The 21,135-nt window shown below is 54.6% G+C and overlaps 1 protein-coding gene across 1 annotated transcript; it reads left to right on the forward strand.

Moving 5' to 3' along the window:
• Positions 1–1,292: 1,292 nt before the first annotated feature.
• On the forward strand, positions 1,293–19,996 carry TRIM27 (tripartite motif containing 27). Its single transcript, XM_082750432.1, has 8 exons — positions 1,293–2,029; positions 3,189–3,284; positions 6,107–6,337; positions 13,560–13,582; positions 15,237–15,352; positions 15,459–15,491; positions 16,741–16,767; positions 18,383–19,996. The coding sequence occupies exons 1-8, from the start codon at positions 1,610–1,612 to the stop codon at positions 18,976–18,978; spliced, it is 1,542 nt and encodes a 513-aa protein (XP_082606558.1). The 5' UTR covers positions 1,293–1,609; the 3' UTR covers positions 18,979–19,996.
• Positions 19,997–21,135: the final 1,139 nt, after the last annotated feature.

The following is a 21,135-nucleotide window of genomic DNA, read 5'->3' on the forward strand; positions in this document are numbered from 1 at the left end:
CAGAGGACTGTGGTGGCACAGACCAAGCCCCACCAGACTGGGTTGGGATGATGGCTTCCTAGGAGGGGAGTGAAGGCGTTAGTTCATGCTGGAGGCCAGAAGTGCTAACCCCATGCTCAAGGGTTTGAACAATGTCCTGGAGGCCCAAAAGGAGGCTGTGAAGATTTCTGAGTGAGAAGGGAGAGAATGAAAGGAGCATTTAAGGAGTTTTCTAAGGATGGTTCTCACCCTGGAGGTGAGAGGGTTAGACAGAAAGACTTGCAATAGGGAAATGAGTGGACACGCTCACAGCCAGCCTGCTACCAACTCATCTAAAACACACCTGCAAACTGACACGTGTTGAAATCATTCCGGTCAAGGTGTAATAATGGAAATGACAGTACCTAGAGGCAAGTTGAGAAATAAAGCAAGGCAAGTCTGTCTGGATTCAATGAAATCAAGAGGATGAAGTCAATACTGAGGAAACAGCAAAAGAGACCCGGAAATGCCAAGGCAGGAACTGTGGGTAAATCTACTGGATCAGTGGATCGTACTGGAGTGGGATTGTGGCTCTCCTGCGCTTGGGGAAGGAGCACGAGCGAGCTGGGTCCTATTCAATACCGCCCGCACTGTGTATTTTCTACGCTAATGGATGAACACCGGCTGGTTAAAAACCTCAAAGATGTGATGAGGTCTCCCTCCTTGTTGGGCTATAATGCTCATCCCGGTTTCTCAGGAGAAGAGACACCAGTTGGCTCCGGCACAGTGGGAAGAACCCGAACAGAGCTTGTCTGACTCATTCTGTCTTGCAGAAATGTTGCCATCAGGTAATTAACTTTATTTTTCGAAACAAAATTGCGAGGGCCTGCAAGTAGGGATGTTGAATGATGCAACTCAGTTGGCTACTCCCCTCCTCCCGCCTCCCGGGTAGGTCAGGCGTCTCCCCAGCCGCACCCACATCAAGCCCGCGCTCCGCGGCGCCGAGGCCTGGGCGCCCGGCAGGACACCCAACAAAAGCCTCGGGGTCCAGGCCCAGGCCGCGGGAGCTCGGCGCGGGGCCCGCAGCGCGCAGGCGGGGTTACCGCGTCCCCGCGGGACACCGTCGGCCGCGGTCACCGGACCCCGAGGAGCTCGCCCCCGCGCGCCGCGCCCCGGGCGCTGGCGGGGCCTCCCCATTCGCTCCGGGAGGAACCGTGCGCCCCCGAGGCCGCGAAAGCGCGTCGCGCCAGGGGCCCGCGCCAAGCCCCGCCCCGGGGCCGCCCCTTCCGCTCGCGCCGGGATCCGCTCGGACGCGGCCACGTTGTCCTGCGCGCCCCGAGCGCCGGCTGCGCGAGTCCGGCCGGCGGCGCCCCTCGGCGGCCCCTCGCGCAGCCGCGGGGCTCGGCGGGGCCGCGCGACCCCCCAGGCCCGGGCGGCGGGGGCACCGCGGCGCAGGGAGGCCCGAGCCACGCCGGGGACCCGCACGCGCGCGCGCGCCCGGGATCCGGGCCGGGAGGCGCCGCCCTCCGCCCGCCCGCCCGCCTCCCCGCGCCGCCCGGAAGCCGCGAGCGGGAGGGCGCGCGGCAGAGTTGGGCTCCGCGCAGAGCTGGGCGCCGGGGCCCATGCCCGTGCGCCCCCGCGGGCCCGCGCCATGGCCTCCGGGAGCGTGGCCGAGTGCCTGCAGCAGGAGACCACCTGCCCCGTGTGCCTGCAGTACTTCGCCGAGCCCATGATGCTCGACTGCGGCCACAACATCTGTTGCGCGTGCCTCACCCGCTGCTGGGGCGCGGCGGAGACCAACGTGTCGTGTCCGCAGTGCCGGGAGACCTTCCCGCAGCGGCACATGCGGCCCAACCGGCACCTGGCCAACGTGACCCAGCTGGTGAAGCAGCTGCGCACCGAGCGGCCGTCGGGGCCCGGGGGCGAGATGGGCGTGTGCGAGAAGCACCGCGAGCCGCTGAAGCTGTACTGCGAGGAGGACCAGATGCCCATCTGCGTGGTGTGCGACCGCTCCCGCGAGCACCGCGGCCACAGCGTGCTGCCGCTCGAGGAGGCGGTGGAGGGCTTCAAGGTGAGGGCGGCGCGGCGAGGGAGGGGCGGGAGCGCGAGCGGACAAAGGGAGGAGAGAGCCAAGGGGCTTCCTCTTTTCCGCCTAGAAAATGGCTGAGCCGGACGTGTGGTTCACAGCCGTCCTTTCCTCTCTGTCCGCTCCAGAGCCTCCGCACTCAGATTTGGGAGAACCTGTAGCTGGTGAGGAAGCCAGAAGTGTCCCCACCCCCCGCCATTCCCCCTCCCCCCCGGGGCCCCTGGGTCTCCCCGCGCTCCGGCACGTTACGCACCGAGAACACGCCCGCTCCCTGACGGTGTAAAGGATGTGCGTAAAAGCAGGCACCCACCGCCGCGCTCGTGCTCCTATCGGATCACGGGTGATCTCACACAAAACACACTCGGACGTCAACTGGCTGTGTGCCCCGCCCGCAGGTGCCCATCACTTAGTCTGTGAGCATTTCCCCAGCCATTCCCTGCGCTCCGGCCTGTTCTAGAAGCCCATGGAAAAGAGCAGCTCTTTCCCGCTGAAGTCCTTTAACCAGATTACACAGTTACCATGAAGATTACACGAAATCAAATGAGTCGGTCGCTCTTTGTGAACCCTTGGACCGGTGGAGGCGCACGGCCAAACAATGACATGGAAACAAAGTGTTGACTAGAACAGTTGTAAGGCAACATTCTGTTATCTGTGTATTCGCCCGCTGGAGGACAGAAGGGTATACAGTTATGTTTAAATGTGTGTACGTTTGTGCATAACTAATCACTTAGTATTCATGGTACTCTCCGATATATTGTTTTACACTGGCAGTACCTCTGGAGTAGGTTGGGAAGGTGGTATTCGCCTATGCCACATGTGAGGAAAATGAGAAGTTAACTCATTTACTCTCTATGTGTCTGTGGAGAGCCACAACCCAGCTCTAAGCCTCACAGCCCACTCACCTTTCCGTTGAGCAATGCGGTATCCGTCCAGGGATGGGCAGGTGACCCACCAGTTTAAGACACACACAGACTGCCACAGAGAGGTGTGGAGACCTCTGTGCCCTGCCGATGGCAGGAAGTCCAAGGACAGGCGCTAAGCAGGGATGTGGCCTGAGGACTGGTTGCACGTGATAAGCACATGAGCCGTGCTGATGCTAAGGTCTGTCTAATCTTGAACTGTGCACCTGTTTTGCTTTTCTCAGGAGCAAATCCAGAACCAGCTGGACCACCTGAAAAGAGTGAAGGACTTAAAGAAGAGGCGTCGGGCACAGGGGGAGCAGGCACGGGCTGAACTCTTGGTAAGGGGGTGTGGAATTCACAGATGACACCGCTTATGCGGGCCACTGTGTTTTGTAAGGCTGACGTTACTTCCCTTACCCTTACCCCGTCAGGACGCCCAGAACTTCAGCTGTGGGTGAGATGGCCCCAGGTGGGAGTGGGGGGCTCACCCGGAGAACCAGAGGAGTCCCACTTTCGGGGGGAAGAGATAGAGGAGCTGAGTTGGAACCTGTGGGGATCTGACCTATCGGAAGTTTATCCCGCTAGTCTTGTGTAGATCAGGGCTGATCCTTGATGACACTGATACAGGGGAAGTTCTTGGGCACAGTTAGCCTCCTTTGGTGCCATTCTGCAGATGGCTGCTGACGGTGGCTGAGGAGGGGACGACGGATGTGCCCTTTTGTGATAGGGATATAAGGGGCTTTTGTTCTGACAACCAAAAATTTAAAAAAAAAATATGGAGACTTTTATAATAAATCCTTATATGCACCACAGAGGTGCTCAAGTAGTTTTCTTTTTTTTTAAGATTTTATTTATTTGACAGAGATCACAAGTAGGTAGAGAGGCGGGGGGGGGGGGTGGGCAGGTTCCCTGCTGAGCAGAGAGCCTGATGCGGGGCTCGATCCCAGGACCCCAGGACCACGACCTGAGCGCAGAGGCTGTAACCCACTGAGCCACCCAGATGCCCCCAGTTCTGTTTTTTTTAACAGTAAATAAAATATGAGAAATTCTCAAGAGGAGCAAACTGTTAACAAACTTGTGAGGTTTTGTCAGTCCTGGCCAGGGTGTCATAAAGGACTTTTGGGCAGGGAACGTCGGATTCCACCATTTGTTCTGCACCCCCCCCCCCCAAGACCTCATCTCCCCGAGCTTGAAAACAGGGCTGCCGGTTGGACAGTCTCCTGGCGGGCCTGCGTAGAATCCCCCCACACACAGCCATTGTATCCCCTGTGAGAGGGCTGTCAGGGAAGAAAAAGCCCTTCCTGGAGAGGACACTTAGACATGCTTCCTGGTTCTGACCCTCCCTGCTGGAAAGGCGGGGAGCGTGGTACACCGTCTCTGCCTGCTTCCTCCTCTGTGGAGTGAGGACATTGGACTCGACCTGCGGTTTTTCATCAAGGCTGGTGCTGCCTTCTCCTGCCCTCCTGTGGCATGTGGCTGTCCCTTTGGTTGTCACTCGAGGAACTGAGTCACTGGGGAGGGAGGGCAGAGACGCCAAATGTCCTGCCTTCCAAGGGAGTTCCATGCTGGGCAGAATTGTTTTCCCCTTGTTCCCCCTCCGCCGCCCCAACGAACCAGTCCTCCAGGAGCTGCCCCTTCTAGAAGCTGAGAATCAGTTGTTCCTTACGGTCAATTTCAGCTTTAGTTTTCTATTTCTTTTTCTTTTATTTTTTTTTTAAGATTTTTATTTATTTACTTATTTGATAGAGAGAGAGAGATCACAAGTAGGCAGAGAGGCAGGCAGGAGAGACACAGGGGGAAGCAGGCTTCCTGCTGAGCAGAGAGCCCAATGCGGGGCTCGATCCTAGGACCCTGAGATCATGACCTGAGCCGAAGGCAGAGACGTAACCCACTGAGCTACCCAGGCTTCCCCCCCATTTCTTTCTTTTTTTTTTTTTTTTAAAGATACTATTTATTTATTTGACAGAGATCACAGTAGGCAGAGAGGCAAGCAGAGAGAGGGAGGAAGAAGCAGGCTCCCTGCTGAGCAGAGAGCCCGATGAGGGGCTGGATCGCAGGACCCTGGGATCGTGACCTGAGCCGAAGGCAGAGGCTTTAACCCACTGAGCCACCCAGGTGCCCCTGTTTTCCATTTCTAGGGTTACGTTGTATCACTTGTGTCTTTGAAAGGCTCTAGCTGAAGGGAGCTGTAACCTTACCAAAGCGACTTGGAAGGAAGGTGTGTGCTGCCCAGTGAGTGCTCAGGAAGGGGTGCGAGAGGGACAGAGGGGACCGTTCACGGGAAGATTCTCGGGGAGGGGAGCTGAGAGCAAGTGTCAACAAGCTTCCGGAAAGGGCCGGACAGTGTTTTTGGCTCTGTGGGCCACCTATGGCCGTGCCCCCCAAAATCTTCCTTCCTCAGGAGTCAAGAAAGAGAGTTGCTGACAATTTCTTGAGCACAGAGCCCTAGAGTCCTGTCAGGGGGCGCGGGGAGAGAAGGAAGGGCACCTTGGCTTCGGAAACAAATCTGCAGGAGAAGGAGCCGCACCCATGGCTGAGAGGGGTGGTTGAGGAACACTGCTGGGAGCCAGAAACGGGGTCTGGGCTACACAGGAAGGGCCTCAGGGCCGTGGTCCCAGTCCCTGTCCGAGGATGGAGTGTCCCGGTCCACCGCCGCGCGGCACCTGGCTGACTCCATCCCTTCCCCGGCGTCTTCCGTGGCTCCCAGTTGCCACAAGTCTTGCCCCACCTGGCCTGGCAGGTGTTTTACCCTCTTGCCTTCTGTGGCTTCCCCTCTGCGCTCACGGCTCTGCCGGACAGAATCGTTGGCTCCTCTGCCCGTCCTTCCAGTGTCGTTCCCCTGTCAGGAAGCCCCGTCTGCTCTCCAGCCGCAGGGGACAAGACTGCCCCGTGCTCCTGTGGAGGCTGTACCAGTTCTCGCAGCGCGGGCCGCCCCGGCCTCCCATCTGGGACGACTGTCGTGGGACTGATAGCTTTATTATCCCCGGGCGACTTGCCTCTCAGCCGCTGTGTGTTCAGTCCGCACAGCCTGACACCGGGAGCGAGGGAACAGGGTGCTGGGATGAGAGGATGAGCTCTTGGGCTGGCGAGTGGGGAGCAAACACAGCGGCTCTGGGGGAGCCTTCCCTCCGGTCAGTGCCCTTCCCTGTCGCCCGCACAGAGCCTGACCCAGATGGAGAGGGAGAAGATCGTCTGGGAGTTCGAGCAGCTCTACCACTCCTTGAAGGAGCACGAGTACCGCCTCCTGGCCCGGCTCGAGGAGCTGGATTTGGCCGTCTACAACAGCATCAACGGCGCCATCACCCAGTTCTCCTGCAACATCTCCCACCTGAGCGGCCTGATCGCGCAGCTGGAGGAGAAGCAGCAGCAGCCCACCAGGGAGCTCCTGCAGGTGAGGCTCGGGGCAGCCGCCAGCGCGGCCCGAATATCTCCCTTCCTGCTTTGCCGGGCGGCTCGGGGCCCTTCCTGCCCGTCTGTTCCGTCACTTACCGGGCCCTGGCTCAGCTCTCGGCTTGTCAGAGGGAAGACATGCCTCGCGGAAGCTCCGGTCCCCACGGCTTGGATCGGGCGGTGGCGTTGTCTCACAGAAAGGGCAAAGGAGGACCATAGGCCCAGGCCCGTCCTGCGCCACCTGGTCTGATCACATGCAAGGCTCTTGACCTCTCCGGGCCCAGTGACCCCATGGAATGAGGGGTTCGGCCCCCATGCCATTTAGAGACCGTCTCAGTGCAGTATTTTGTGATGTGAACATCTGTGTGTGTACCGGCCCGGCCATGAAATAGCGAGCCCTTGAGCAGGGGCGGCTGGCCGAGTGGTCCAGTGCGGCTGTCGTGCACGCGATCCCGGGTGATCCCAGGCGATCCGGCTGCGCTGACCTCAGCAGGACCGCAGGACACGAGCTGCTGTGCTTTCGGTGCGTGGGAATTGTCTGTTCTGGTCCGGCACTGTTCCAGGCAGCAGGATTGAGTGGTGAGGAAGCTCTCCTGGAGTTTATGGTCTGCTGTGGAGGTCAGACAGGAGAGAAGTGAGCCGTGGGGATGGCTGGTGTTGATAAAGGTCATAAGAAGGGCCTGGAGGCCTAGGGCAAGGGTCAGCAAACTGCCCCACCCTCCGCTTTTGTATGTCCTGCAGGCTAAGCATGGTGTTCACAGTTTGGGGATTTTTTCTGTGTGTTTTTGTTTCTTTGTTTTCTCGGTGTTTCTGTTGTTGTTTTTAGTGGGGAAGGGGCCGCGGGAGAGGGGAAGACAGCATCTGAAGCCGGCACCACACTCCGTGCAGAGCCCGACCGGGGGCTCGATCCCACTGCCCTGAGATCATAACCTGAGCTGAAGTCAAGAGTTGGATGCTCAACCGATTGAGCCCCCTCACCCCGGCACCCCTGGTTTTTACAGATTAATTTGTTTAGATTTTATTTCTTAGAGAGAGAGGGAGAGCATAAGCAGGGGGAGCAGCAGCAGAGGAAGAAGCAGGCTCCCTGCTGAGCAAGAAGCCTGATGTGGGACTCGATCCCGGAACCCTGAGATGACCTGAGTCAAAGGCAGGTGCTTAACCGACTACGCCAGCCAGGCATCCCTGATTTTTACAGTTTTTAATGATTGGGAAGAATCAGAAGCATTTTATCTCACAATAAGTGAAATCATATAAAACTCCTACGTCGGCATTAGCCACACGCGTCCCCGGACGGTACTGTGCGCGCTTACCTTCCACTGCCGCAGCCCAGCAGAGTTGTACGTGTCGGATGGCGTGTGGCTTAGGAAACCCAAAATATGTACCGTCCAGCCTTTAGGAAAAAGTTGCCTGGCTCCTGCTTCAGACTCCTAAGAAGCCTAGCCCTGAGCCTTCGTGAACACTAGTATTTAATGGTCAGGGAGAAAAGGAGGAGTTTGCAGTGGGAACACTTGGCCAGAGACGCAGAGTATGACCAGGGAAGAGGGAGTGGACGGCAGAGTCTCAGGCCCTTAGGGCTGACATCCGAGTGGTTTAAAGCCGTGGGTGTCACTGATGCTGGCAGAGGGGCTGCTGCGGTAAGCAGTTTGGGCAGGGGCTGCCTTGGGGGCAGTGGGGACCGGCAGGGTGAGGGCCGGTGCGGGAGGAGGTGACGGTCAGGGAGGAGGGCCAGGAGGACGGAGGGCCGGTGGGGCTCCCAGAGAGGGATGCTTGAAGAAACGAGCTGAACTTGGTGGAAAAGAGTCTGCAGAAGAGTCTGGGGCAGGATCCTGGTTCGGAGAGTCGGGGAAGCGGTGACTGATGAACTTGCCCCTCCCGGCTGCGCCGAGAAAACAGGCGTGGAGGGGACTGAGGCGCGCGTCTAGGAGGGGGTTTGGGAGATGGTCTTCGGGCAGGTGGGTGCGGGCAGTCCCGGTTCGGCGGCTTCCGTTCTCCCGTCGTGGGAAAGCAGGTTCCCTGCGGCCGGTGAGCAGGCCTGAGGGCAACAGACGCTCCGAAGACTGGAGCGGTTCGCAGGTAGCTTGTGAGACACGGGGGTTCCTTGGGCGGCCAAGTGCGGGTGTCCCAGGCCGGTCAGCCTGGCTGGGTGACGCTTGCTCACGGGACTACCACGGTGCAGACGCGGGACATGCAGGTGCGCCCACCTTAGGGCTTCGTAGGATGGAGCCGAGGGCCTGGGTTTGCTCTGTTCCGGTTATAAAATTCGTGCAGCAGTAGTTCGTCATTTCAGCCGTTTCAGGGTGTGCGACTCGGTCGCGTCTGGCAGGTCAGGAGGTGAGGGTTCGGTCACCACAGTTGTGTCGCTCTGGAACGCGGGCGTCGCTGCAGAAGGCACTGTGTGTCGCTGAACAGTCGCTCGTCCGGCCTGTCTCCCGGCCTTGCCTGCGGCAGGTGGCCTCTCGCCTTCCATGTCTTTCACGGCGAGTCCCTTTGTCACGGTTCATCTGCCTGGAGCGTGTCAGTCCCTCTCTCGGGCCGCTGCGGCTCTGCTGCAGGACGAGCCCTGCGCGCTTCCCGGCTGCGTCCAGGAGCTCCGGGCTGCTGGTTTGTTCCCGCCGCCGGGTGCCCGGGAGCCGCCAACCGACCCGGGCTTGGCCTGTGCTTTGGCGGCTGCGGCCTCGCCTGTGCTGGGGCCGCGTCGGGCGTGCGTTTGTGCACTGCAGGGTCGGGCCCTGGAGGTCTTCAGTGTTTCTTTTTAAGGCGGAGGATATTCGTGAGGACATTTTTGAAGAGATCGTTCTGTAGAAGAAAGAGGGGGTCGGGGACGTGGAATGAGAGGGAGACAGGGCTGAGGCGAATGTCCCTGGAAGAGCAAGCGAAGTCTTCCTCGAGGAGACACTCAGATGCGTTCCCACCGAGGTCAGGAAGAGGCAAGATGCCCGCCGCTGTCTGCCTCTGTTACCCTCGTACGGAGGTTTCAGCCCGTGTAGATGAAGCAGTTGCAAGCATAGGCGTGGGGAAAGCCTGGGCACTTGGCTGGCTCCGTGGGTGGAGCAGGTGACTCTTGAGCTCATGGTAGGGTTTGATCCCCGAGTTGAGTGTAGGGTTTACTTAAAAATAAAATCTTTTTTTTTTTTTTTAAGATTTTATTTTTATTTATTTATTTGTCAGAGAGAGAGGTAGAGTGAGTGCAAGCACAAGCAGACAGAGTGGCAGGCAGAGTCAGAGGGAGAAGCAGGCTCCCTGCAGAGCAAGGAGCCCGATGTGGGACTCGATCCCAGGACGCTGGGATCATAACCTGAGCCGAAGGCAGCTGCTCAACCAACTGAGCCACCCAGGCGTCCCAAAAATAAAATCTTTTTAAAAAAAGGATGAAAAAGGGGTGGCTCAGTGGGTTAAAGCCTCTGCCTTCGGCTCAGATCATGCCTGGGATCAAGCCCCGCCTCAGGCTCTCTGCTCAGCGGGGAGTCTGCTTCCTCCTTTCTCTCTGCCTGCCCCTGCCTACTTGTGATCTCTGTCTGTCAAATAATAAATAAAAATCTTGAAAAGAAAAAAAATGAAAAAGAACAGCGTTATAAAAGACATTAAACCATGTCATTTGGAGAATATATATTATATAATTATAAAGTAAAGAATCAGTGCTAAAATTAATTAAAGAATTCAGCAAGGCAGCAGGATGTAAGGTTAACAGACAGAAATCGGCAGGCTTTGTATGTGCAGATAACCACCAGAAGACATTTTAGGAAAGAATACCCCATTTCCAATTGAAAAACGGAAGAGAACTCCTAGGTGGCTCATTTGGTTAAGCACCTGCCTTTGGCTCAGGTCATGATCCTGGGGTCCTGGGATTGAGCCTCGCATCAGCCTCTTTGCTTAGTGGGGAGCCTCCTTCTACCTCTCCCTCTGCCTGCCACTCTGCCTACCTGTGATCTCTGTCTTTCTGTCAAATAAGTAAATAAATCTTTAAAAGAAAAAAAAAAAGGCAAAATACCTGGGAATAAACTTAAATAAACTTACAAACAGTGTGTGAAAATCTGTGTGGAAAATATTGTAAAAACTCCTGATGGACACAAGATAGACTTGAAGTAATAAAAAGACATTTCTTGTTCTTGTCTAAGACATGTCAGCATCATCCCATCAGTTCATCTTTTTTTTTTTTTTTAAGATTTTATTTATTTATTTGACAGAGAGAAATCACAAGTAGATGGAGAGGCAGGCAGAGAGAGAGAGGGAAGCAGGCTCCCTGCTGAGCAGAGAGCCCGATGTGGGGCTCGATCCCAGGACCCTGGGATCACGACCCGAGCCGAAGGCAGCGGCTTAACCCACTGAGCCACCCAGGCGCCCCCCATCAGTTCATCTTAAGTTAATTTATAAACTTAATGCAATCCCAACAAAAACACAACACAACACTTTATCTGGAACTAGACAAATGGATGGTACATTTCAGATAGAAAAGTAAGCCCATAAAAATAGCTGGGAAACACTGAGAACAAAGAACTGGGGGTGGGAGCTGGCACTGTTAGACATGAAAACGTACCGTGGTGCCGGTCAAACTAAGACAGCGCATGATAGCACCATAGAAAAACGCATAGACACTGTAACCGTTCAGAAGACCAGTGTCACAGGCTGCCCGGGTGGCTAAGTCGGTTTAGCGTCCAGCTCTTGATTTTGGCTAAGGTCATGATTGCAGTGCCCTAGGACTGAGCCGCGTGTCAGCCTCCGTGCTCAGCAGGAGTCTGTTTGAGATTCTTTCTCCCTCTCTCTCTGTTCCTGTGCACATACAGACTCTCTAAAATAACAAATACGTCTTTAAAAGACCAGTGCCAATTTGAAAGAAAATTGCAGCAAATATCACAAATAATATATAAAGAACATTCAAAAATAGTATATAAAGAACATTAAAAAAATTGGGGGGGGGCAAGTTCTGTAGAAAAATGAGCAAAAGGGACGCCTGGGTGGCTCAGTTGGTTGGACGACTGCCTTCGGCTCAGGTCATGATCCTGGAGTCCTGGGATTGAGTCCCATATCGGGCTCCCAGCTCCATGGGGAGTCTGCTTCGCTCTCTGACCTTCTCCTCGCTCATGCTCTCTCTCACTGTCTTCTCTCAAAAAAATAAATAAATAATCTTAAAAAAAAAAAGAAAAAGAAAAATGAGCAAAAGATATGAATAGGCACTTTGCAAAAAAATATGAAATTGGACCATGCATTTGTGAAAAAGTGTTCTATTGTACTTTTAATAAGATGCTAATTAAAAACCATACTATAATACCCTTTCTGCCCCATTAGAATAGCAAAATTTTCTTTTCTTTTTTTTTTAAGATTTTATTTATTTATTTGACAGACAGGGATCACAAGTAGGCAGGGAAGCAGGCAGAGAGAGGGAGGGAAGCAGGGTCCCCGCTGAGCAGAGAGCCTGATGCGGGGCTCAATCCCAGGACACTGGGTCATGACCTGAGCCGAAGGCAGAGGCTTTAACCCACTGAGCCACCCAGGCGCCCCTAGAATAGCAAAATTTTCTTAATTCGGTACGCCGTTAGCAAGGATGTGGGAGAGAAGTCTCACATAGTGGTGGGAAGACCAACTGTTTTGGCAGCATTTAACAAAAGTATACATGCAGTTAGAATTTGACCAAGAGTCCTTTCAGGAATTTACCTTGAAGAAATACTTAAGTATGAAAGTAGGTACAGAAATATACACATACAAGGTACTCAGTGTAACATTGTAACTGCAAAATATGGGGGGAACCACCTTCCAAACCAAGAAAAGGTGGTTGAACCAATTGTGTGTGTATACAGTGGAATACTATGCAACTGTGTAGAAGAGTAGAGAGGATAACCTCTGAACTGATAGTGGTTTCCAGAAATGTGCTGTTAAGTGAAAATCATAGTACAGAAAATATGGAGTGTGCTACTTTTTGTGTAAGAAAAAAGATAATTGGAACATCACGTATCTGCTTATTTTTGCAGAGGGAACGGGAAGGATAAACCAGATGGGAATGGGGAAAACGGGGTGGGAAGAGATAGGAAGAAAGTGACGGAGACTCTGACCCAGTTTCAGACTTCTTGAGCACCAAAATAAAAACAAACAGTGATGGATTATAACCTGTTAAATAAAATAAGAATATATGGGTCCATATAATAATAAATGGGGAAATCACTCCTAGTAAAATGTCGATTAATATAGAAGGAATTTTGAAGCTAGCCAATGACCCTTTAATAACCATCATAGTAAAAGGTAATTAAGGCAGTGATTATCAGTGGATGCTAAATCTGGTAAGGAAGTCTGATAAGGGTTGGAGTATTAACATAATTTGAAAGTATCACTTTTCGATTGGTTCTTTGTTACAAAAGGAAAGATAGTAGCTATACAGCCATCAAAATAGAGCCAGTCAGGGGCAAGCTAATATCATGTACCTTTAGAAGGACATACCATGCACTAGCCAAAGATGATACAGCCTGGCCTTAGTCACATGGGGAAGAACTGACAGGCCGTGGAGGGATGGCCGCCTGTAGATGACGACACAGCGTGCGTGAGACCTATGGCACTGCCACGAAAGAGATTGGTGCGAAAGGACTGTTCGAGATATGTGTCGTGATGCTGTGTGTGCAGAAGGGCCATGGAGGGGGGCAGCTGCGAGGTGCTTCGTTAAGACTGGTCCGACTGGGCTCTGGACTGTGGGTTAGATAAAGGTCATTTAGGCCCTTGATTCAGTGATCTTTAGATCACTGTTGCTTATAACTACTGTAGTTGCATAAGAAAATGTACTTGCCCTTAGGAAATACAGAAGGCTAAGGGGGCAGGGACACATTATAGAATGTAAAGAGTGATCTCTCAAATGGTTCTGAATATAAACGTGGGTATAATAATCTGGGAAGAAATATACAGGAGCTCTGTGCTAGCAGCTTTTCTGCAGATTTGAAATTATTTCACAATAAAAAGTCAAAGAAAGCTGGACAGGTAGGCTGTTGTGGTTCACAGGTGGAGCGCTCGCTAGGAAGTTTGAAACCGTGAGATCCTTGGCTGGTGGGGCAGGAGCAGGACACAGAAATGCCGGGGTTGTGAATGGCACCTCCCAGATTTCTTGCTCCTAGACTCTGAGTCCTGCTCCTGTTCCTTGTCCCCCCGGCGTCTCGCAGGAGGGTCAGGTTAGCTGGGTTTTCAGCAAACAGCTGAAAGAGAACTGAAGTTACGACTTCTCATGACCCTCCTTTTCCTTTCTCTTGTAGGACATCGGGGACACACTGAGCAGGTACCGTATTCCCCCTCCCCAGTGTTAAAGCAAGTGAAGAGGCTGTTTTTGCCTTGTGCCCGTGAACCCTGGAAGGAGCCCAGAGCCGGAGAAGGACAGCTCACCAGAGCAACATGTTCCCTGCCCGTCTCTGCACAAGTCACTCGAGTACACAGAGCTGGATGGACCAGTTCTCCATAAAGCTCAGGACCTCCAGACAAGCCGGGAGGGGGTGTGGGCGGCTGGGGCTGCCATGGTTCGTGAGGACGTAGCCCTGGCGAGAGTGGAGGCCCCTACACACGTGGGCACAGTGCAGGGTTTCTTGTGGTCATCGCTGCCTCCAGGTTTCAGAGTCCTCCCCCAGTGACCCCCACCCCCCACCCCAGTCCCTCTGTGAGGAAAATACGGTCTTAGAAGAGTGTGACTGGCTCAGAGTTACTGAATTCATGTGAGTTTCCTGGGTCCTAGCCCTTGTTCTCATTGTTGCGCAGCGGCGGCAGCTGTGGAGTGAGAAGAGCTCTGAGTGGGCCGGATGCTGGGGCGGCCGCGCGGGCCAGCGGGGCCGGCGTGGGGCGCGCGCTCCCTGTGCAGGAGTGCCCACAGGGCAGAGACTGGCTTTGAAGCTGGCTCAGATACTGGACAGGGAAGACCCTCCAGAGGCGGGCTGCGGGGCTGCGTGGGAGCGTTTGAGGGGCCGGGCAGGGCCGTGGAGGTGGAGTAGGTCAGCTGCAAGTGCAGGGGGTAGACTGTGTGGGTAGAGTTGAGGGTCTTGAGGGAGAGGAGTTAGTGCGTGTCCAGCCCCAGCCAGATGCCCCAGTGATTACTGCCCTGACTTGTCAGTTTTGCTGTCTGAGGCCAGTCTGGTTCTGGTCCAGCACCGGGATACAGAGGTCCAGAGCCTCGCACTCCGTGACGTTAGTGTTTGGCTGTGGCTGTATGAGACAGGAATCCCAAAATGTCATTGGCTTAAGGCTTAAACATAATTTAAGACGATGTCGCCATGTAGGAAGTGTGCAGGTAGGGACCCCTGGGCTGGGCTGCTGGTCTCCTGCCCTTCACTCTCCTACCTCGATGGGACAGCCCGAGATGACAGTGCGATGGTTGCTGGAATGCCCCCGGCACGGAGCAGAGAAGTCCCAGCACAGTCCTTTTCACAGCAGGCTTCTCAAGCTGCCACAGGACACTCCTTACCTCTTACTGGGCAGAACTCAGTCACAGGGTCACATCTAGACTGGGCAGCCATGAACCCTGTAGAACTTGGGTGATGGGAGACGGGATACGGGGCAGGCATCCGGCAGTCCATTTTTGCCATGGACCTGAGCAGGGCGGGCGCCTGTCTGGAGGGTTCTCACCGTTTTGGGAAGCTGAGGGCTCTGGGATCCTGTCTGGGAATCCAGGGCTTTCTGGCAAGGTCAGCCTTGTATTCAGTTTAGTTCCGTGACCCTTTTTGAGGACGAGCCATTTGAAAATCCGTGAGCTGGGGGCTGTGGGGGTAGTGACCGTGAGTAAGCTGTTTCTCCTGCTCCCGTGCAGAGCGGTACAGTCTAGGAGGAGGTGGGGGGAGCTGGCGTGGCTGCGCTTGAGAGACTGCCGGTTGGCTTAACCCGGGCTTTGGGCTCTACAAGGTGTCGGGTTGGGGGAGGGATTTACTTTTTTTTTTTTTTTTAAATTTTAGAGCGGAAAGAATCAGGATCCCTGAGCCCTGGATCACACCTCCAGATCTGCAAGAGAAAATCCACATTTTTGCGCAGAAATGTCTATTCCTGACCGAGAGCCTGAAGCAGTTCACAGGTAATAGAAGAGGCGTCCGTCGGGGGAATGCATTCGTGCTCTGGATGTCTGTCTAGCCTCAGCCCGGTGTGGGATGAAAACTGACTGTCTTCTTTTCTGCCCTTAGAAAAAATGCAGTCAGATATGGAGAAAATCCAAGGTAAATTTATGTATTTACTGGGCTTTTGATGTTGGAGTTTCCTGGGAAGATAGACATGTGCTTTAAAAGCCGGGGGGCAGGCAGGGGGGACACCCCCCGGCAGCCTCTCTGATCTTCTGAGTCTTCCTCTTCTGTGTTTCAGTTAATGGCCTCGTGCGTACTCAGTTCTCAGTCTCTGTTAATGGGGCTGAAAAACGGGCAATCCGAAAATTAATCCAGAATTTGCCTAATTCTTTCTTTAATTGGGAAGAAGAATGAACAGAAACTATCCTGGCTGCATTTCATTTGAGGCAGCGTTTAAAGTTGTAATTTGCCGGGCTCCTCCCGCTCATGGGCGTTGGTGCCGGCCAGGATAGAGGGGGTCAAGCCGCGCTTACTACATACAGTGGCTTAGGTATTCAAGGGAAGGCCTTCTAAATGTAAAATTTTCTCTTCGTGAGCCACATTCAATAAAGAGTTGGCTGTATCCTAAATGCTAAAATTCCTGGACAGTGTATTGGGATCTGAAATAAGGAAACCCTTTTTTTCTTTGTTACAAATCACAAATCCCCCTAATCTCAGGTGATTTCCTGTGCAATGTATCCTAAGACTTTGCGTTTTATCATTCCAAATACATATGTAGGAGACACTCTGGTGTCTTCCACAATCACACAAATAGGGACAGGCCGCCCTAGACACAGTGGGTGACACCAGAAGGCAGGACTTTCCTTGACTGGTTCACACTGATTTCTCCTTCTCTCCTGCCACTTAAAAGGCTCATGAGAGCTTGTTTGTGAACATGCTTTGTCCGCTGTTAAGTGCCGGTCAAGGGAGTGGTGTTCACCCCCCCATGGTGGTGGACAACCACACGTGGAGCCCCGCAGCCATGGAACAGGTGGCTTCGGAGAGCCGAGAGTTGCACATGACTGGGGACATGGAACCGTGTTTCCCGCTGCAGGGCCAGCCAGCTGCCCGCTGGAGGGAGGAATCCTTGATCTTGGCTCAGTTTGACCCCGTTTGCTCCCCGTCTCAGGCACATGGTTACCTTCCACCCAAAGTTCCCAGTCCCTATTCCTTTAGGGCTCTTGGTTTAACAATGGAGTCAGACGTTGGTAGAGACGGCAGCCCACGGCCGATGACAGCCCACGGCCACGACAGCAGTCCCAGGCTGTCTCCTGAGACCGTGGCTTCACGCAGGCTCTGGCGGTTCGGTTGGGTAGTTCTTGGAAATACTCACAGGTCTGTAACTTCTTCTCTCTTGTTCTTTCAGAATTGAGGGAAGCTCAGTTATACTCAGGTAGGTGATGGAGACAAGGAGGTGATGGAAACAGGAGTGAAACTCCTACTAAACACCTAACCGTGGTTGTGAATGATCTTGGAAATTGCCTGAATTGGGGTTCTCTAGATGACGTGTATCAAAGAGATAAACAGCAACCATGAAAAAAACCATTGATTGTTCCTATGTGTTTACAGTATCTTTGCCTCCTAAAATGTCTCAGAGCTGAAGCTGGTGGCCTTTGGAGTAGGAGGAAATCAAGGTCAGGTGCTTGAGTAGAAAGTGCAGTCCTCAAACAGGGGCTCTGCCTGCTCGCCGGCCCTCAGGGCAGCGTGTGCTCTGCAGAAAGCAGTCATCCTTCCAAAAGAGTTAGGGTTCGGCTCTTCTCCCGAGTGCGGGATAGTGTGGGGATCTCGGGTCATGCCTTCCCTGTGCCGGGGCAGGAGTGGAAGCTCTCCTTGACCGTCATCGTCACCAGAGGGTCGGGGACTGGGTAGTTCTGTGGTCCTGGGGGTGTTCGCATCTTGGGTGTGTACTTCCTGTGGTGACGCGGCACCCTCGTGGAGAGAGGCCTGCAACAGGTGTTCTTTCCATGATGCCCTCCCGTGTGGTCCATATTTCGTTCTTTCAGCAAGTGTTAGCTGGAGACCGTGCGCATGTCCCACAGTATCGAACGTCATGTAGGCTTTTGTGGGGGTGCGAAAGAGCCTGGAGTTCACTGTCTGATTGGGGAGCCCACCCATGGTCTCGGGGACAGAGCGGTGACTGCTGTGCACGGGTGGGGGGGTGAACACGAATCTGGGACCTGGCGCTCCTGGTCCCTCCATGGTTGCTCATCACGAACATTCCGTGGGAGTCCTTCAGCCCGCCTGAGCCGTGGTCCGGGGACACCGTGTTGGGAGTGTTTAGCCTGAGCAAGACTGGAAAACCAGGACGGGAAGGATGGGTTTAGGTTCGGGAGAGGGCGAGGGTGAAGGCTGGTGAGCAGCGGCCCTTGGAGGGAGATGCGGGGGTTGCGTGGACCTTAGAAAAGGATGAAGGAGTTTGCAGGTGTGAGTAAGAGCTTGTGGAATGGAGGGTATAATATAGTGATTTGGGGTTTTTTTGTTTGTTTTTAAAGATTATTTATCTTAGTGTGTGTGTGTAACAAGTGGTAGGGAGGGACAGAGAGAGAGGGAGGGATAGAAGCCCGGGCAGACCCCCCCACTGAGCACAGAGCCTGTCACAGGCCGGTCCCAGGACCCTAAGATCAGGACCTGAGCCGCAACTAAGAGTCGGACGCCCGGCCGGCTGCGCCCGAGTGATACAGGTTTGCAGTCCCCTGTTCACATACCCAGAACGCTAAAATTTAAGTAGGGAATTCAGTTTATAATGGATAATGGGACTTAAGGTGTTTTTAAAAAACGGAGCAGAGGTGAAATCAGTACTTTCCACGTTTGTTGGCTTAGAAAGGCAGTCGGCCAACGCAGACAGTTTCTGGAGCGTAAACTCCAGGATGACCTTCACGAGAGAACGCAGCCTCTCGTGGGGTGGGCGTGCTCTCTTCTCGGGGGGGGAGGTGGGACACGAGCTGGGTGTCCTCCGCTGTGCGCCCAGCCCTTGGCTGACCGCCCCGTCCCCCGCTGTGTCTCCGCAGTGGACGTGACCCTGGACCCAGACACGGCCTACCCCAGCCTGATCCTCTCCGATAACCTGCGGCAAGTGCGGTACAGTTACCTCCAGCAGGACCTGCCTGACAACCCTGAGCGTTTCAATCTGTTCCCCTGTGTCCTGGGCTCTCCGTGCTTCATCGCTGGGAGACATTACTGGGAGGTGGAGGTGGGAGATAAAGCCAAGTGGACCATAGGTGTCTGCGAAGACTCCGTGTGCAGGAAAGGCGGAGTCACCTCGGCCCCCCAGAACGGATTCTGGGCAGTGTCCTTGTGGTATGGGAAGGAGTACTGGGCTCTCACCTCCCCGATGACTGCCCTCCCCCTGCGGACCCCCCTCCAGCGGGTGGGCATTTTCCTGGACTATGATGCTGGTGAGGTCTCCTTCTACAACGTGACCGAGAGGTGTCACACCTTTACTTTCTCTCACGCCACCTTCTGTGGGCCTGTCCGGCCCTACTTCAGCCTGAGTTACTCGGGGGGGAAGAGCGCGGCCCCCCTCATCATCTGCCCCATGAGCGGCATCGATGGCTTTTCTGGCCACGTTGGCAATCATGCTCATTCCATGGAGACCTCCCCGTGAGGCAGGCGGCGAGCTGGGGCCGGGAGGGCTGTTGGCCGTGACCCTGCCCCAGGCCCAAGGCGTCTGGCTGCCTTGCCTCTTCCCGCGTGTCACAGCTGGATGTCCTCGCCGCTCCCGTGACCCTGCCGTGGGAGACGGGCGTCCACTGCCCTCTCCCTTCCCATGCAAACTGTCAGAAGATTGCCCAGACATAAACACCCGACGTCCACCTCCGGTGTTTCCACGCTTTGGTTCTGTGCGTCACTGGAGGGGTAAAGAGCAGGGATGACCTTGGGGAGCCAGAGCAGATTCCTCGCCGCGGCTCCCCTGGCTCCCCCCGGTTCGGCCCCACATAGTGATCGTGGATGTTTGCTGTTTTCCGGACCAGGGCTCCTTTCTGAGGACTTAGAGTGGACCTCCCTGGCCCTGTGAGCATGGCTCCCCCTGTCCCAGTATTTCCTTTGGGAATAGGACCTCCGCCCTGACTCCCACTCTGCCGTAGTTTGATTAACTCCAGTAAAGAGGCTTCTCTGTGTTTTGATTCTTTACAGTTATTTGACGGTAACGGTGGGAAGTGGCCCCACCTCTGTCCCGGGGTAATGTTCTAATCAATGTGCTCTTTGCCTCTGCGTCTTTTCCGAGGGCTCTGTCTGCTCCCTTCATGCTAACGGAAGGTGCATCCTGGTGTTGGGCGCCCCTCACCCAGGATAATTTTCTGCCAACACCATCCGTGGTTCCTGGATCCCCTCCCGCTCACGTTTGTGGACTGACGGTCAGTCGTACGCCGTCCCTGGAATGATTCTGAGGCAGTATTCCGGGGGCCCATTGACTCTGCCCCCATTGGGGAAGGGGGGATTGACCTTTCTGAGACGTGTACCATCAAGGGGCAGTTCCATCCCCACGGCCATCGGGTCACGAGGCATTCTGGGGCCAGAAGGCTAAGGCAGATGACTTCAGGCCCCCACAGTGGTTCTTAGTCCTGCTTCCCTTTGGATACATGCCCTCTGTTTGAAAATAAAGTGAGTATGGATGTTGTTTACATTGTTGTTTTTTGACTCTCGGTAGGACTGGGTTGGTGGAGGTCGGGGTGGGAGTGAAGGCCTTGGTTAAGGGTGTTGATTTCCCTCGTGGGTCCAGAATGCTGCTCTGACCAATCTTTTATGTCACACTGGACGATAAAACTGCTTGGTGGTACCATGTCACGGTCTCAGGGCGTGGAGAAGCCTGCAGCTCTGTACTGGCTGATCTTGTAATCTCAGGAGGAAAGGGTTCTCTCCAGCCCTTTTTATAGCTGGCAGTGGGTTAACGCAGCAACGCTTGGCATAGATCAGAGGGCTGAGAGCCACCAGCCTCCGCCCTTGGGGATGCAAAGGTCACCCACCCTGTGCTGAGGAGGCAGCACCAGGCTGAGAACAGCTTCGTTCCAGGGGTTTGGATCTTTTCTGCATCTGGACACGGCCTCAGAAGACAACATTTGTGTGGTCTATACTTCGTCCTGTCAGAGCTCTGAGGTTCTGTATTTGAAGATCATGAATGAGGTCCTAATTTATTCATCTCATCCTGTTCAAGGGGCTAATACACTCAGGGCCTGTGGAAAGGGCTGTTTACATACATACGCCGGGTAAAATACTCTAACAGACACGGACCAAGGCACACAGTCGTTTCTAGGGTTGCCCTTAATTTACAGATGCACAAACGGAAGCACAGGGGAGCACCTCGCTCATCCAAGGTGCACAGCCCAGAAGCAGCCAAGCCAGGAACCGAACAAGATGGAACATTTGACCACATGCACCTCGCCCCACCCCTCGGGATGTGATGATGCGCTCGCGCACGGGAAGGCAGAGCGTGGGCCGGAAGCCTCCCGCGCTGGTCCCGTGCTGGTCCACTGACCAGGCCACCTGCCCTTCCCAGGAGCTGTCTACTCCATGTAAGGGTCTGCCGTTGGGTGAGAGTCCCAGTCCACACTGCATTCCAGTCTCCGCTAGCTTAGTGCACGGGGCAGGGAGAAGGAGTAAGAGCTTGCAAAGAGGATGCCTTGCAGGCGTCAGGGCAAATGTCCTTGGCGCAGACACCCAGTCCTTGGGGCCAATGTTGGAGCTGTCTGGGCTTACAGGGCTCCCCAGGACACCCAGGGCTCTGGGAGCAGCATTTTTTCTAACAGCCGCAGCAGCTAAAGCA

The sequence above is a fragment of the Mustela nivalis genome (genome assembly GCF_964662115.1).
Source record: "Mustela nivalis genome assembly, contig: HAP1_SCAFFOLD_1091, whole genome shotgun sequence".
NCBI lineage: Eukaryota > Metazoa > Chordata > Mammalia > Carnivora > Mustelidae > Mustela > Mustela nivalis.

Bases quoted from the DNA above. Each gene is read 5' to 3' on its own strand.
- TRIM27 (XM_082750432.1), top strand. From the start codon at position 1,610: ATGGCCTCCGGGAGCGTGGCCGAGTGCCTGCAGCAGGAGACCACCTGC. The intron at 2,030-3,188 runs GTGAGGGCGGCG...TGCTTTTCTCAG, and splicing joins AGGCGGTGGAGGGCTTCAAG to GAGCAAATCCAGAACCAGCT. The intron at 6,338-13,559 runs GTGAGGCTCGGG...TTTCTCTTGTAG, and splicing joins CCACCAGGGAGCTCCTGCAG to GACATCGGGGACACACTGAG.